The sequence below is a fragment of the Asterias rubens genome, chromosome 7, assembly GCF_902459465.1.
Source record: "Asterias rubens chromosome 7, eAstRub1.3, whole genome shotgun sequence".
Classification (NCBI taxonomy): Eukaryota; Metazoa; Echinodermata; class Asteroidea; order Forcipulatida; family Asteriidae; genus Asterias; species Asterias rubens.
The window spans coordinates 14,755,880-14,772,087 of record NC_047068.1 but is presented as its reverse complement, the minus strand read 5'-3'; the positions used below and the strand labels follow the sequence as shown (position 1 = coordinate 14,772,087).

The 16,208-nt window shown below is 37.4% G+C and overlaps 1 protein-coding gene and 1 long non-coding RNA gene across 2 annotated transcripts; both read left to right on the top strand.

Moving 5' to 3' along the window:
* The first annotated feature begins 331 nt into the window (after positions 1-331).
* Positions 332-5,231, top strand: LOC117292722 (RNA pseudouridylate synthase domain-containing protein 1-like). Its single transcript, XM_033774868.1, has 5 exons — positions 332-419; positions 2,156-2,436; positions 2,600-2,723; positions 3,314-3,533; positions 4,478-5,231. The coding sequence occupies exons 2-5, from the start codon at positions 2,177-2,179 to the stop codon at positions 4,795-4,797; spliced, it is 924 nt and encodes a 307-aa protein (XP_033630759.1). The 5' UTR covers positions 332-419; positions 2,156-2,176; the 3' UTR covers positions 4,798-5,231.
* A 1,446-nt stretch (positions 5,232-6,677) lies between these two features.
* Positions 6,678-10,983, top strand: LOC117292900. Its single transcript, XR_004519330.1, has 4 exons — positions 6,678-6,790; positions 7,784-7,884; positions 9,071-9,162; positions 9,642-10,983. It is a non-coding gene; the product is annotated as an uncharacterized LOC117292900 (long non-coding RNA).
* The last annotated feature ends 5,225 nt before the right edge of the window (positions 10,984-16,208 follow it).

The following is a 16,208-nucleotide window of genomic DNA, read 5'->3' as shown; positions in this document are numbered from 1 at the left end:
TAATTTAGTTCCCCAATATTAGTTTAGTTAATTCATGTTTAAGTTTGATTTCAATAATCACAAACTTTTTAAATGTTGCACGAATTGCCTCCACCACTAATAAAAAAAAGTAGTATAGCCCCAATTATCTTCTCTCATGTTCAACAGAAAAAGCGGACAAATTATTTGTACTGTACGTCACCCAAAAAGGGTGGGGGATTATAAGAACAACCTTTTATTTAGCAGTTGTCACTTTTCACTGAACCCCTCCCCCTTCAAAACCAGCCAAACCCCGCCCCTACTCTAAACAATTTGTGTAGCGCCCTCTATGGATAGGTCAAATTCAAGATGGCAGCCTCCATGGCCAAAAGTTTGAAACTCTCTTTCGGGGTCTCTTTCGACAGCTGCAGAGTCAAGTATTGCAGTGCGTTATGATCTAAGTAAGTTTAAAACCTGTAAAATGTGCTCAAAAGGGTCATAGTTTTACACTTCAGAACTATCGATTCTGGCAGTTTTTTAAGCGCATTTGTTATTGTAGAAACCCCACCACACTGACAGTGACAGGCATGACATGTCTGTCATTGAATATTGTCTTGTCTTGTCTTTATTGCACAAACCGCCGCCACTGGGCTATAATTTATAAACGTGCAGACCCTCCTACTCAAATTTTAATTTTATATTTACAAGGTGGGACATTGGGCATGTTGGGTTGGGTCATTGTCATTGACAAGGTAAACATTAAAGGTTAACTTGCCTGCACAACCAAGACGACAAGAACCATGACAACAAACTAGCCCACATTGGTCCTTGTTCTTGTTGAGCTTGTTAATTCTTATTCTTTAATTAATAGACCATTAAACAACTACAAGCACTGAAGCAGAACACTATGAAAAAAGAATATGGCATTTTAACATCGGTCTCAATACACTACAGTCGGGTGTGATGAGGGTCTGAGACCGATAAAAAGAGAGCCATTTACAATTACAGCTCAACATAATTACAAGTACAATCGTTTGACCAGTTCTGGATCACTTTTTGAATTCACATTGTTTTTTGTTGCAATCTCTTTGATATCTTAAACAAAAAAGTTTATCAGTTTACCTAAACATGACATAAAACTCACTAAGTATTCACTGACAAAAAAAATATTAGTTCTTTCAAAGAGGCTTTGAGAAAAGTATCGTCACCTGTTTGACCAGTTCAAGATCAGTTCAATCTATTCTGAATCAGTAGAGTGCACTTTAATTGCAAACCGATACTCCCATTCATAAAACTGTTTCTCAAGGACACAAAACTTCAGGGGTGTGTTGGCATGTTCTTGGACTTCCTTCCTTTAGTGAATGTCGTGCAAGTGTCTTCAATAGCAGCGCAAAAACCCAGCGACAAAACCACAAAACAACAGCAAAGGCAAATAAAAAAGTGAAGCGAACCTAAAAAGCATTATTGACCCCTCCAAGTTTAAAAAATCTACAAGAATTTGTTGAAGTAATGTTTCTCAAAATCAACTCAATAAACTTTCTACTGCAGCAGTATGATTTTATCTTACTTAGTAAGTTACTGCGGCACCATTTGACGCAATGAGATGTTGAGTGACCCCCCCCCCCCCCCCCCCCCCAAAGAAGATTTTGGTAACTTCGTCTCCTCAAAAAAGTAAAATGACTGCACAGTATTTACAGGAATTTTTTTTTGACACATTCTTATCATTTTACATTAATATTTTTTGCCCTGGCACTCCAATTCTAAAGGTAAGAAGTTTTAACAGTGTTTTTCAACCAACATTTAAAAAAAAAAAAATGATCAATTTCGCAGACAACCTTCAAGAAAACGGCCGTAATTTATTTGCTGATGATGTTTGGCATCTTATTTTGGGTTTGTTGGTTTTATGGTTGTTAATCTTCACATTTATCAACAGAAATTGGTAATAATGCGAAGTGATATAATTATTTGGTTATTGCAAAGTTGAAGTGATCCCGAACCGGTCAATGATCCCGAACTGGTCAAATGACTGTATAGCTTACTAAAAACTAAGTAAGGTTTTATGCTAATTTTGAGTAATTACCAATAGTGTCCAGTGCCTTTAACTGTTTTGAATGAAAAGATGCTTAAAAATGACAAGAGTGAAGAAAAGGAAGTTGACCATTTTTTGTATTCACTTATTTATTTTCCTGTATTCAAGTGATGCACTGTAACCAAGAAGATGCGTCAGTACCTACAAAGTATTGTAGCAAAGTTACACCTGATGAATGTATGGCTGCATAGAAGACTACTCGGTATGAACAAGGCTGCCACCCTCGATGATGTAGAAGTTCTCTACAAGAGCAATAACTACATCGTTGTGAACAAACACTACGATGTCAAGATCAATAGTAACGACCCTCAGGATGAGATAACGCTGGCCACTCAACTTGCTCATCGGTTTCCAGAGCTTGTGGATGCAAGCATTTGTCACCAATTTAGGTGAGATTTTTCATTCAGTGTTTCATGTGCTGAAATAAGGACATTTCTTACCAGTTTGAGGGGAGGCTCTGCAAGGTTGGATCTACATCCAAGTTTCAAACCCCAAGAAAGAAAGTTCATTTTATCACAAATTTTATTATTTGTTTTATATTACATCTTCCAGGTTTGTTCACCGATTGGATTATTCTACCAGTGGCACTATTTGTGTTGCATTAAACAAAAGAGCATCTGCCAATGTCACGAAACAGTTCAAGAAACGTGAGGTCAACAAATGCTACTATGCTCTGGTGAGTAAGCAGTGAGGAAAACTTACATTTCATCAGCAGGAAGAAGTTATTAATAATGTGCACTGAATGACCACCACAACCTTTTCAAGCTTTGATCTTTCCTGAGTCTAACCTTTTATACATGGTACAATAGTTCAAGTGAACCACAAAACTTAGAATTTAAAACAAATTACAAAAATCGCTAAGATTCGTCTAGTTGACAACATCGCCATAGTGATTTGTATTGCTACATCACCCTTTGTTGCATAGCAGAACAACTGATTTCACTCTGAATCTCTAATATCCCCATGGAAAACAGCCCTGGGGAGGTCCCAGTTGATTTTCACCCCACGGTTTCACTTTTGCCGAATAGTGTCATCTATTTCAGATTTACAAATGAATTGAGTATGATCGAGTCATAGTAAATGAGTGAGACAATCATGAGTCCTTAGAATCTCCTCTAAAATTAATAACACTTTTACAATCTTTTTTACAATGGCTCATTGTACTTTTGTAAACAGAGAGTCAGCTGCTAAGTGTTGGGTTGTAGTAATTTTTCATAGAAACTCACATTTATTCTAACACCATGGTTTTCCATGTGCTTTAAAAAGGTCAGAGGTCATGTACAACCAGACTTCTTGTTGATAGACAAGCCGGTATATCCCAACCCAGCAGAGGGATTCACCCACATGATGTGTGTTGCGGACAATGACCTCCCCCGAGGTCAATCTGAGGTCAAGATCTTGTCAGCCATGACTGAATTGTCTGTCATACAGAGAGGGATGTATGATGGCAGTCCTGCAAGTAAAGTACTCCTGAAACCAGTCACAGGTAACTAGTAGGGGCTGACTAAGGGGCTTAGCCAACAATATTTGATGTGACCTAGTGTTTCATGGGTCCTAGGTATCACTGTTTCATGGGCACAGGTGGTGTTCCATAGGCAATAGGCACCAATGTTCTGTTGGCCCTAAGCACTAGTGTTTAATAGGCCCTTAGCGCTAGTGTTTCATTAGCCTAAGCACCAGCGTTTAATAGGCCATAAGCATTATGTTTTTTAGTGCCATAAGCATCAGTGTATTATAGGCCCTAAGCACCAGTGTTTCATAGACCCTAGGCACCAGTGTTCTGTAGTGCCCTTAGTTCCAGTGGTCATGTGGTCATAGGCCCTAAACACCCATGTTTCTGTGGGCCCTAAGTGCCAGTGCTTCATGGGCCCTAAGCACCAGTATTTCTTAGGCCCTAGGCACCAGTGTTCTGTAAGCCCTAAGTGCCATTGTTTCATATGCCCTAAGCACCAGTGTTTCATAGGCCCTAGGTGCCAGTGCTTCATGGGCCCTAAGTACCAGTGTTCTGTAGGCCCTAAGTGGCAGTACTTCATTGGCCCTAACCACCAGTGTTTCACAGGCCCTAGGCACCAGTGTCCTGCAAAGCCCTAAGTTCCATTGTTCTATAGGCCCTAAGCACCAATGTTTTGTAGGCCCTAGGTGCCAGTGTTCCATAGGCCCTAATTTAAAAGCACCAGTGTTCTGTAGGCTCCAAGTAGCAGTGCTTCAAAAGCTATAGGCACCAGTGTCTCATGGGCCCTAAGTGCAGGTGTTTCATAGGTCATAGTGTTCCATGGGCACTAGTGTTCTAGTTGGGGGTGTGTGAATACTTTTTGGGTTGTATTTGTGTAGGCTGCAATATTTTAGTACCACCTGGCAGACATTGTAAAGTCTTCTCTTCCAAGCCTTTCTCTACAGGAGTTCTTATAATTTTTATTGATCACTGTGTAGGACGAAGGCATCAACTGCGTGTGCACTGCTGGAGTATCGGACACCCAGTCGTTGGGGACTTCACGTACAGCTTCCGTAAGGACGTCAAACCTTACCGCATGATGTTGCACTCCCAGAGACTAACCATACCAACCAAGGCAGAAGTGGTCGATGTAACTGCTGCTGATCCCTTCACTCCAGAAAGGGACCCAAAATGGTGCCCTGAAGCACCATCTCAAGAGGTGTCTTTAAGACAAGATAAAGAGATATCAAATGAGAGAACTTTGGAGATGAATAGGGATTCAGACGAACACTCAGAAATGGATAAATTAGCCAGGTGACAACAAATTTGCAGTCTTCAAATGTTTATATAAAACAGGCATGATATTTTTTCTACTTAAGTCTGACTTCCATTTTTTTCTCCTTGGAAAATGTAGGGAAAAAATGGGATTAAATGGCCTATTAGAGCCTACACCATGCGTATATGTAGGTTAGCCCTTGTACTCAATAAAAAGGTTCCTACTTTTTCCCTAGGAACAAATATCATGCTTGATAAAAATATGTTGGCAGGCGTACTGTAATGTTATGGATGTTGGACTTGGTTGTTAGAAAGGAAAAGATTTGTACACCCTTGGGAGTAGAGGGTTAAAAACTAAATTTATTTTGAATGGTTCAGCTTGTTTTACCTCAACAGTTGTAATAAACACATCATTGTTGTGTTGTGTTTGCTTAATCAGAGTCAGAAATAAAGAAATTGATATAAATAAACCACCAATATGGTCTGTTATTGTCACACTCATTGTTCATCAATTACTAAAGGCAGTGGACACTAATGGTAATATCTCAGAATAATTATCATCATAAAACCTTTCTTGATTACCAGTAATGGGGAGAGGTTGATAGTATAAAACATTGTGAGATGTGGCTCTCTCTGAAGTGACGTAGTTTTTGAGAAAGAAGTAGTTTTCCACAAATTTGATTTCGAGACCTCAAGTTTAGAATTTGAGGTCTCAAAATCAAGCATCAGAAAGCACACAACTTCGTATGACGAGGGTGTTTTTTCTGTCATTATTATCTCGCAACTTCGACGACTGATTGAGCTCAAATTTTCACAGGTTTGTTATTTTATGCATATGTTGAGGTACACGAACTGTGAAGACTAGTCTTTGACAATTACCAATAGTGTCCACTGTCTTTAAAAAGCATCAAATTTAGTTGCAAATGGCAAAACTACATTGAGTGTACAAGGTTTATAATAATAAAAAAAGAGATAAGAAATGGTGTTTAAGCAGTAACTAATAATTGGAACAATCGATAGGTAGAGCCTACTGCATCTTTTTTTTAGCATTAAATCGGAACATAAAACAAACGGCCCAAATTTGAGAAAAATGCTTGACTTATACCCCATATGAAGTAAAAGAATTAAAGTATATATCCAAGGTCAAGTTACATTCAAAGGCACAATTAGAGCCTACTGCATCAATTTCGATCATACAATGGGAGCTTAAAACTAGGGCCCTATTGGCCTAATTTGAAGGGGGAAAAACCCCTTATGATACTTTTTTTTTTGGGGGGGTGGCAATTTTTCAGGTATCTATATTTTTCAAAATAAAGCTAATAGGGGCTTTCGCAGGTCAAGTTACATTAGAAATCATCAGTACAGCCTTCTGCATCAGAAGGTTGGGGTGTTGGAATAATATATCAGTCATCTTGAAAAGCTATAAACCTTGAATGCATACTTCTCAAATTTTGCTACAAAGCTACATTGCTTATTTATCAAATGCAACAAGGCCTTGCGCGTTTAGAAAATTTTGCCCTAAAATTCAAAAAGGCTAGACTGTGTATATCAAATCTACTACTGCCCGCCACCCCACCCTTTCCCCCGCCCCTAGCCTGGATCCAGGACTTACCGAAATGGCTTGCATGTTCTATTATTAAATATAGGGGTGTTCATTTAGGGTTGAAACATCTCAAAGCTCCTTCTTCCCTAATACTTGCTCCTAAACTCTCCAAAACAGTTTCAAAAATCCACTGTTAGCTAAACTATCAAAGTTCATAATATATATAAATGATTATTATTAATTCTACATCGTCCCTTCATTATCAAGAAAATAAAGTTCTCTCATAACGTCTAATTTGTTTTGGTATCACCGTAATATCCCAGGGACCTTCGTGATATGCAAATTACTCACGTGATGTGCGTGGGTGTATGCGCGCGCGCGTCACTTCGCCCGCTTGCAAGACAAAATGGCTGAATGCTCAAGAATTTTCTCTCATGTTCTTTCACAATTTACATGTAATTAAGTCGACACAATAACTACAACAATGAAAGAGGTGAGTAGAGTATGCTTTATAGCATTCGTAGAATACTTCTTTCGTTTCTTTATGAGTTTCTGAAACGGTAAAAATAAGGCAAACAATGGGTAAGCCAAACAATAGACCTTGCGGTCCTTGCCGTTCGACACGGCGGCAGTTTCGAAACACACACGTGACCGACATGTTTAACATTTGCTGTATATTATTATAAGGACATGTTTAGGAAATTTAATATTGTATTATTTTTAGTTACATAGTGATTGCAAACAGGGTTTGAAAAATGTCTGTACCCTACCAACACTTATTTAATTTACTCAAATCAGATTATAAAAATTCAGTGGAATTGGAGCTAATTAAGGGCGGATGAATTGGTGGCGACATGGGGAAAATGTTCCCAGTTTCATTTGTTCATTGTTGTACTGTGGGGGTGCTAATGGCTTCATTTACTTGTTTAATGTTTATAGGTTTTTTCTTCTTCATTTTCCAAAATGTATTTGCAGACAACATCGCCCCCTCCTAACATGATATTGATATCCCCATTAAAAAAGCATGTTGAAAGTCTCACTTCCTTAATATGATGACTGGGCAACAGAGGGCACCATCACTTTCGCTGTTTGCTGTTGCGCAAAAGTGTGCCCATGCATTATATGTGGCAAATGGGGGGGGGGTTCTTTTCTTAGGGGGGGGGGCAGATTGTATCTTGTAATGTTTTGTGGGTTTTGTTTGAGGGGGCAGCCTTTTTTTAATTATTGAAAACAAAACAAAATTGTGTTTTTTGAGGGGGGGGGGGCAGATTTTTTTGTTTTTTAAAGTTTTATTTTGGTGTGTTTCTATTTGGGGGTGGACTTTTGTTTCCTTTTTTAGGGGGAATTTGGGGGGGGGGGTGGGGGCGTTCGCAGGCTGCATACTCCCAAGGTCTACTCCAACCAACATTTGAAGACCTTAAAGTTTATTTCTTTGGGAGGAAGATAAATTTACCATATTTATTTCTTACTTGTTTGTGTTTTATAGTGAGGAGAACTGTGCTACAGAACAGGTGCATTTCTACTAAGCATGTTACTGCCTTGGGATGTGCAATCAAGTTATAATCAAGATGAGGTCTAAAAGAAAAGGTAAACACAAAGAGTTTTCTATGATAGGGAATATTCGTCCATATTAGGTCTGTAATAACAAGTTTTCAAATTTATTTTTACTTCTACGTGCTACATTAAGCCTTATGAAACCCTACTTTAAAGGTTTAAAGAAACATTCCACCATATGAAAAAAGTAACGAATGGTGCAACAACAAGTAATGTGTGTGCAACAAAAGCTAATTTCAACCAAAGAAACATACCACATGGTTACAGTGCATGAGGCAATCCACTCCCTGTGCTGAGTGTATGTAAAACTAGTTTGAGTTATGCTAATAAGACTGTTCCACTAAGTTTGTAAAAAGGTAAGTTAAAATAAGGACTGATCCATTTTATCTACAGGTAAGTAACAAAATAAAGGTACAATTTAAACAACATTCTATATGCTAAAGTGTTAACTTTCCATTGGGAAGAATATTATTTTAGTTTGACCTATACAAATGTGTGCTGGCACTCAGGTGGAAAAAATCAAAAGGCATATTACTCAGGTGGGGTTCAAACACAGCTACAGACCATTGAAATTGCCCTAGTACAGTTTGAATCCTAGGTTTTAGCAGCAAACTATTTTAATAGATTTAAAATATGCACGGATGGGGGGGGGGGCAGCATTTGGTCAAAGGAGCGAGATTTCTCAGCAGTGACTGGACTGATCAATGGATTCATGCATTGTTAATAGTAAGCGATGCCATGTTGGCTTCTCTTAGCAACGCTTCACTCTTAGATGCTTAAAGGCTTTGGACACCTTTGGTAATTGTCAAAGACCAGTCTTGAATTCCCATGTGGTGTATCTCAACATATGCATAAATGAACAAACCTGTGAAAATTTGAACTCATTTGGTCATCGAAAGTGTGAGACAATAGTGGAAGAAAAACGCCCTTGTCGCAAAGTTGTGTGCTTTGGGGATGCTATTTTGAGACCTCAGCTGAGGTCTTGAATTCAATTTTAGTGAGAAATTACTTCTGTCTCAAATACTTTGTTCCTTCAGAGGGAGCCATTTCTCTTAATGTTTTATACTATCAACAGCTCTCCATTGGTCGTTTATACCAATTAAGTTTTTATGCTAGCAATTATTTTGAGTACTATTACCAATAGTGTCAAGTGCTGCTAAGGGAACAAAATTTTGTTGAAATAAACTTTAACTTGTTAACTTATTTTTATTCCTCTCAGACGTGTACCTTTTGCTGACAGCTCCAATCTTTCCATTTATCAAGAAAACCGCTGGCACCGACAACTCGATGTGTCCATCATGTACTGTACAGGTGAGTTTATACAACAACTAAGAAATTTAGCTGTGATGAGCCTGTATAAGGGCTGGGATATTAAGTCCCTCATAGCATTCTGATGCATAGTTAGCATAATTTACATTGTGTTTAATTTTAGTATTAAGTAGGAGCCAACTCTTGCTTAAAACCCTTTCTCTATGAGGTTGAACAATGTAGAATGTGAGGTTTGATACATTGAAAGCCCCCCCCCCCCCCCGACATGTCTTTGCCCCTTTGTATTCAAGCGCTTAAGCGGAGCCCTGGCCCGTTGCTCATCAGAGTCCCCCGCCCCCAAATGAACAAAAATGTCTTTTTACCAATCATAAACACCATTGACTACGGTTTTGTTTATTTTTTCCTCATGTAGTGTATGCTGTGAAAAACCATCAAACACAAGTTTGTTGAATTGATCAGATTATTAAAACAAGCCTAATGCAAGAATAATTGCTTTATTTTACATATGAACCAACTGCGAGGTGGTATTAACAACTGCATCTCCTAAGGACCGATTGTCACCCACGAAGCAGCACCAAAGTTAACAGTGTCAGTTCATAAGCAAGGCCTGAATGAACGAAGCAAGGCCTGAATGAACGAACCCAGGGAGATTCAAGCTGTACTTAATGGAGGGCTGACACCTGTTGCAGCCTTGGAACTATCAACATGTGAAGCAAATGTGAAGATGGTGTTGAACATGAACATAACTGATGTTATGTAACAAGGGTTCATAGCAATGCGTATTTATCAAATTTTACCCAAATTTTGTCCGAAAATGCAATAAGGCTTTAGACTTGCATATTAATTATCAAACTTTCTCACATTTTGCCTCAAAATGCATCAATGCTTTAGCCTTGCATATTTATCGAATTTTTCTCACATTTTGCTTCAAAATGCAACAAGGCCTTGCGTATTCATCGAATGTTGCTCAAGTTTTGCACGAAAAATGCAACAAGGCTTTTTTAGCCTTGCGTATTTGTTAAATTTACTCACATTTTGCCTCAAAATGCATCAATGCTTTAGCCTTGCATATTTATCGAATTTTTCTCACATTTTGCTTCAAAATGCAACAAGGCCTTGCGTATTTATCAAATGTTGCTAAAATTTTGCATGAAAAAGCAACAAGGCTATAGCATTACATATTTACCAAATTTTTCTCACATTTTGCCTCAAAATGCATCAAGGCCTTGCATATTCATCGAATGTTGCTCAAGTTTTGCACGAAAAATGCAACAAGGCTTTTTTAGCCTTGCATATTTATTAAATTTACTCACATTTTGTCTCAAAATGCAGCAAGGTATTAGCCTTGCATGTTTATCAAAATTTTCTCTTATTTTGCCTCAAAATGCAACATATTTATCAAATTTTTCTAACAATTTTTCCTCAAAACGCAACAAGGCTTTAACCTTGCATGTTTATCTAATTTTTCTCACATTTTGCCTCAAAATAAAACAAGGCCTTGTGTATTCATCAAATGTTGCTCAAATTTTGCACGAAAAATGTAACAAGGCCTTACATATTTATAATTTTTTTTTCAAATTTGCTTCAAAATGCAACAAGGCTTTAGCCTTGCATATAATCAAATGTTTGCTCAAAATTTGCACGAAAATAAACAAAGCCTTGCATATTTATCCAAATTTATCACATTTTGCCTCAAAACGCAACTAGGCTTTAGCTTTGCATGTTTATCAAATTTTTCTCACATTTTGCCTCAAAATGCAACAAGGCTTTATTTAAGGAATCTTGCTCAATTTTCGCACGAAAATGCAACAAGGCTTTAGCCTTGCATATTTATCGAATTTTGCTCAAATTTTTCATGAAAATGCAACAAGGCTATAGCAATGCATATTTATCAAATTTTTCTCACAATTTTTCCTCAAAATGCAACAAGGTTTTTAGCCTTGCATGCTTTTCGAATGTATTTCACACTTTGCACGAAAATGCAACAAGGCTTTGCGTATTTATCGAATGTTGCTCAAATTTTTCATGAAAATGCGACAAGGCATTTAGCCTTGCATATTTATCAAATTTTTCTCACAATTTTTCTTCTAAATGTTTTTCGAATGTTTTTCACACTTTGCACGAAAATGCAACAAGGCTTTTGCATATTTATCAAATTTTCTCACATTTTGCCTCAAAATGCAACAAGGCTTTTGCATATTTATCAAATTTTCTCACATTTTGCCTCAAAATTTATCCAGTTTTCTCACATTTTGCCTCAAAGTGCAACAAGGCTTGCATATTTATCGATGTTGCTCAAATTTTGCACGGAAATGCAACAAGGCTTTAGCCTAGCATATTTATCCAAGGCTTGCGAATTTATCAAATTTTGCCCTAAATTGCAATTAGGCTGTAGGCTTGCGTATTCACAAAATTTTGCCTCAAAATGTAACAAATTCATCAAATGTTGCCTCAAAATGCAACAAGGCTTAAGTATTCATCAAACTTTGGCATAAAATGCAACAAGGCTAAAGGCTTGCGTATTCATCAAATTTTGCCTCAAAATGCAACAAGGCTATTATAGGCTTGGTATTCATCAAATTTTGCCTCAAAATGTAACAAGGCTATATTTTGCCTCAAAATAACAAGACTATAGGCTTGCGTATTCATCAAATGTTGCCTCAAAATGCAACAAGGCTTAAGTATTCATAAACCTTTACCATAAAATGCAACAAGGCTATAGGCTTGCATTGTCATCAAATTTTGCCTCAAAATGCAACAAGGCTATTATAGGCTTGCGTATTCATCAAATTTTGCCTCAAAATGCACCAAGGCTATAGGCTTGCGTATTCATCAAACTTTGCCTCAAAATGCAACAAGGCTATTATAGGCTTGCGTATTCATAAAATGTTGCCTCAAAATGCAACAAGGCTATTATAGGTTAGCATATTCATCAAACTTTGCCATAAAATGCATCAAGGCTATAGGCTTACGTATTCATCAAATTTTGCCTCAAAATGCAACAAGGCGGCTTGCGTATTCATCAAACTTTGCCTCAAAATGCAACAAGGCTATTATAGGCTTGCGTATTCATAAAATGTTGCCTCAAAATGCAACAAGGCTATTAAAGGTTAGCATATTCATCAAACTTTGCCATAAAATGCATCAAGGCTATAGGCTTGCGTATTCATCAAATTTTGCCTTAAAATGTAATAAGGCTATAGGCTTGCGTATTCATCAAATTTTGCCTTAAAATGCACCAAGGCTATAGGCTTGCGTATTCATCAAATTTTGCCTTAAAATGTAACAAGGCTATAGGCTTGCGTATTCATCAAATTTTGCCTTAAAATGCATCAAGGCTATAGGCTTGCGTATTCATCAAACTTTGCCTCAAAATATAACAAGGCTATAGGCTTGCGTATTCATCAAATTTTGCCTTAAAATGCCCCAAGGCTATAGGCTTGCGTATTCATCAAATTTTGCCTCAAAATGCAACAAGGCTATTATAGGTTAGCGTATTCATAAAACTTTGCCATAAAATGCATCAAGGCTATAGGCTTGCGTATTCATCAAATTTTGCCTCAAAATGCAACAAGGCTATAGGCTTGCGTATTCATCAAATGTTGCCTCAAAATGTAACAAGGCTATAGGCTTGCGTATTCATCAAATATTGCCTTAAAATGTAACAAGGCTATAGGCTTGCGTATTCATCAAATTTTGCCTTAAAATGCATCAAGGCTATAGGCTTGCGTATTCATCAAACTTTGCCTCAAAATATAACAAGGCTATAGGCTTGCGTATTCAACAAATTTTGCCTTAAAATGCACCAAGGCTATAGGCTTGCGTATTCATCAAATTTTGCCTCAAAATGCAACAAGGCTATTATAGGTTAGCGTATTCATCAAACTTTGCCATAAAATGCATCAAGGCTATAGGCTTGCGTATTCATCAAATTTTGCCTCAAAATGCAACAAGGCTATTATAGGTTAGCGTATTCATCAAACTTTGCCATAAAATGCATCAAGGCTATAGGCTTGCGTATTCATCAAATTTTGCCTCAAAATGCAACAAGGCTATAGGCTTGCGTTTTCATCAAACTTTGCCATAAAATGCAACAAGGCTATAGGCTTGCGTATTCATCAAATTTCGCCTCAAAATGTAACAAGGCTAAAGGCTTGCGTATTCATCAAATGTTGCCTCAAAATGTAACAAGGCTATAGGCTTGCGTATTCATCAAATTTTGCCTCAAAATGTAACAAGGCTATTATAGGTTAGCGTATTCATCAAACTTTGCCGTAAAATGCATCAAGGCTATAGGCTTGCGTATTCATCAAATTTGGCCTCAAAATGCAACGAGGCTATAGGCTTGCGTATTCATCAAATTTTGCCTCAAAATGTAACAAGGCTATAGGCTTGCGTATTCATCAAATTTTGCCTCAAAATGCAACAAGGCTATAGGCTTGCGTATTCATCAAATTTTGCCTCAAAATATAACAAGGCTATAGGCTTGCGGCGTTTTCATCAAATTTTGCCTCAAAATGCAACAAGGCTATAGGCTTGAGTATTCATCAAATTTTGCCTCAAAATGCAACAAGCCTATAGGCTTGCGTATTCATCAAATTTTGCCTCAAAATATAACAAGGCTATAGGCTTGCAGCGTTTTCATCAAATTTTACCTCAAAATGCACCAAGGCTATAGGCTTGCGTATTCATCAAATTTTGCCTCAAAATGCAACAAGGCTATTATAGGTTAGCGTATTCATCAAACTTTGCCATAAAATGCATCAAGGCTATAGGCTTGCGTATTCATCAAATTTTGCCTCAAAATGCAACAAGGCTATAGGCTTGCGTATTCATCAAATGTTGCCTCAAAATGTAACAAGGCTATAGGCTTGCGTATTCATCAAATATTGCCTTAAAATGTAACAAGGCTATAGGCTTGCGTATTCATCAAATTTTGCCTTAAAATGCATCAAGGCTATAGGCTTGCGTATTCATCAAACTTTGCCTCAAAATATAACAAGGCTATAGGCTTGCGTATTCATCAAATTTTGCCTTAAAATGCACCAAGGCTATAGGCTTGCGTATTCATCAAATTTTGCCTCAAAATGCAACAAGGCTATTATAGGTTAGCGTATTCATCAAACTTTGCCATAAAATGCATCAAGGCTATAGGCTTGCGTATTCATCAAATTTTGCCTCAAAATGCAACAAGGCTATTATAGGTTAGCGTATTCATCAAACTTTGCCATAAAATGCATCAAGGCTATAGGCTTGCGTATTCATCAAATTTTGCCTCAAAATGCAACAAGGCTATAGGCTTGCGTTTTCATCAAACTTTGCCATAAAATGCAACAAGGCTATAGGCTTGCGTATTCATCAAATTTCGCCTCAAAATGTAACAAGGCTAAAGGCTTGCGTATTCATCAAATGTTGCCTCAAAATGTAACAAGGCTATAGGCTTGCGTATTCATCAAATTTTGCCTCAAAATGTAACAAGGCTATTATAGGTTAGCGTATTCATCAAACTTTGCCGTAAAATGCATCAAGGCTATAGGCTTGCGTATTCATCAAATTTGGCCTCAAAATGCAACGAGGCTATAGGCTTGCGTATTCATCAAATTTTGCCTCAAAATGTAACAAGGCTATAGGCTTGCGTATTCATCAAATTTTGCCTCAAAATGCAACAAGGCTATAGGCTTGCGTATTAATCAAATTTTGCCTCAAAATATAACAAGGCTATAGGCTTGCGTATTCATCAAATGTTGCCTCAAAATGCAACAAGGCTATAGGCTTGCGTATTCATCAAACTTTGCCTCAAAATGCAACAAGGCTATTATAGGTTAGCGTATTCATCAAACTTTGCCATAAAATGCATCAAGGCTATAGGCTTGCGTATTCATCAAACTTTGCCTCAAAATGCAACAAGGCTATAGGCTTGCGTATTCATCAAATTTTACCTCAAAATGCACCAAGGCTATAGGCTTGGGTATTCATCAAATTTTGCCTCAAAATGCAACAAGGCTATTATAGGTTAGCGTATTCATCAAATTTTGCCTCAAAATGCAACAAGGCTATAGGCTTGCGGCGTTTTCATCAAATTTTACCTCAAAATGCACCAAGGCTTATAGGCTTGCGTATTCATCAAATTTCGCCTCAAAATGTAACAAGGCTATTATAGGTTAGCGTATTCATCAAACTTTGCCATAAAATGCATCAAGGCTATAGGCTTGCGTATTCATCAAATTTTGCCTCAAAATGCAACAAGGCTAATATAGGTTAGCGTATTCATCAAATTTTGACTCAAAATATAACAAGGCTATAGGCTTGCGGCGTTTTCATCAAATTTTACCTCAAAATGCACCAAGGCTATAGGCTTGCGTACTCATCAAATTTTGCCTCAAAATGCAACAAGGCTATTATAGGTTAGCGTATTCATCAAACTTTGCCATAAAATGCATCAAGGCTATAGGCTTGCGTATTCATCAAATTTTGCCTCAAAATGCAACAAGGCTATAGGCTTGCGTATTCATCAAAATGTTGCCTCAAAATGTAACAAGGCTATAGGCTTGCGTATTCATCAAATGTTGCCTCAAAATGCAACAAGGCTATAGGCTTGCGTATTCATCAAATTTTGCCTCAAAATATAACAAGGCTATAGGCTTGCGGCGTTTTCATCAAATTTTACCTCAAAATGCACCAAGGCTATAGGCTTGCGTATTCATCAAATTTTGCCTCAAAATGCAACAAGGCTATTATAGGTTAGCGTATTCATCAAACTTTGCCATAAAATGCATCAAGACTATAGGCTTGCGTATTCATCAAGTTTTGCCTCAAAATGCAACAAGGCTATTATAGGTTAGCGTATTCATCAAATTTTGCCTCAAAATGCAACAAGGCTATTATAGGTTAGCGTATTCATCAAACTTTGCCATAAAATGCATCAAGGCTATAGGCTTACATTTGCATCAATCAAATTTTGAGTGTTATTTTATGTGTGCAAGAATAAATGCTGATGTTATTTAACTCTGTTTGTCTCATTATTTGACTCGTCTTCTTGGCAGCCATGTTTTTCCACAATGCAACATATTGGGTGTGTATTAATTTTA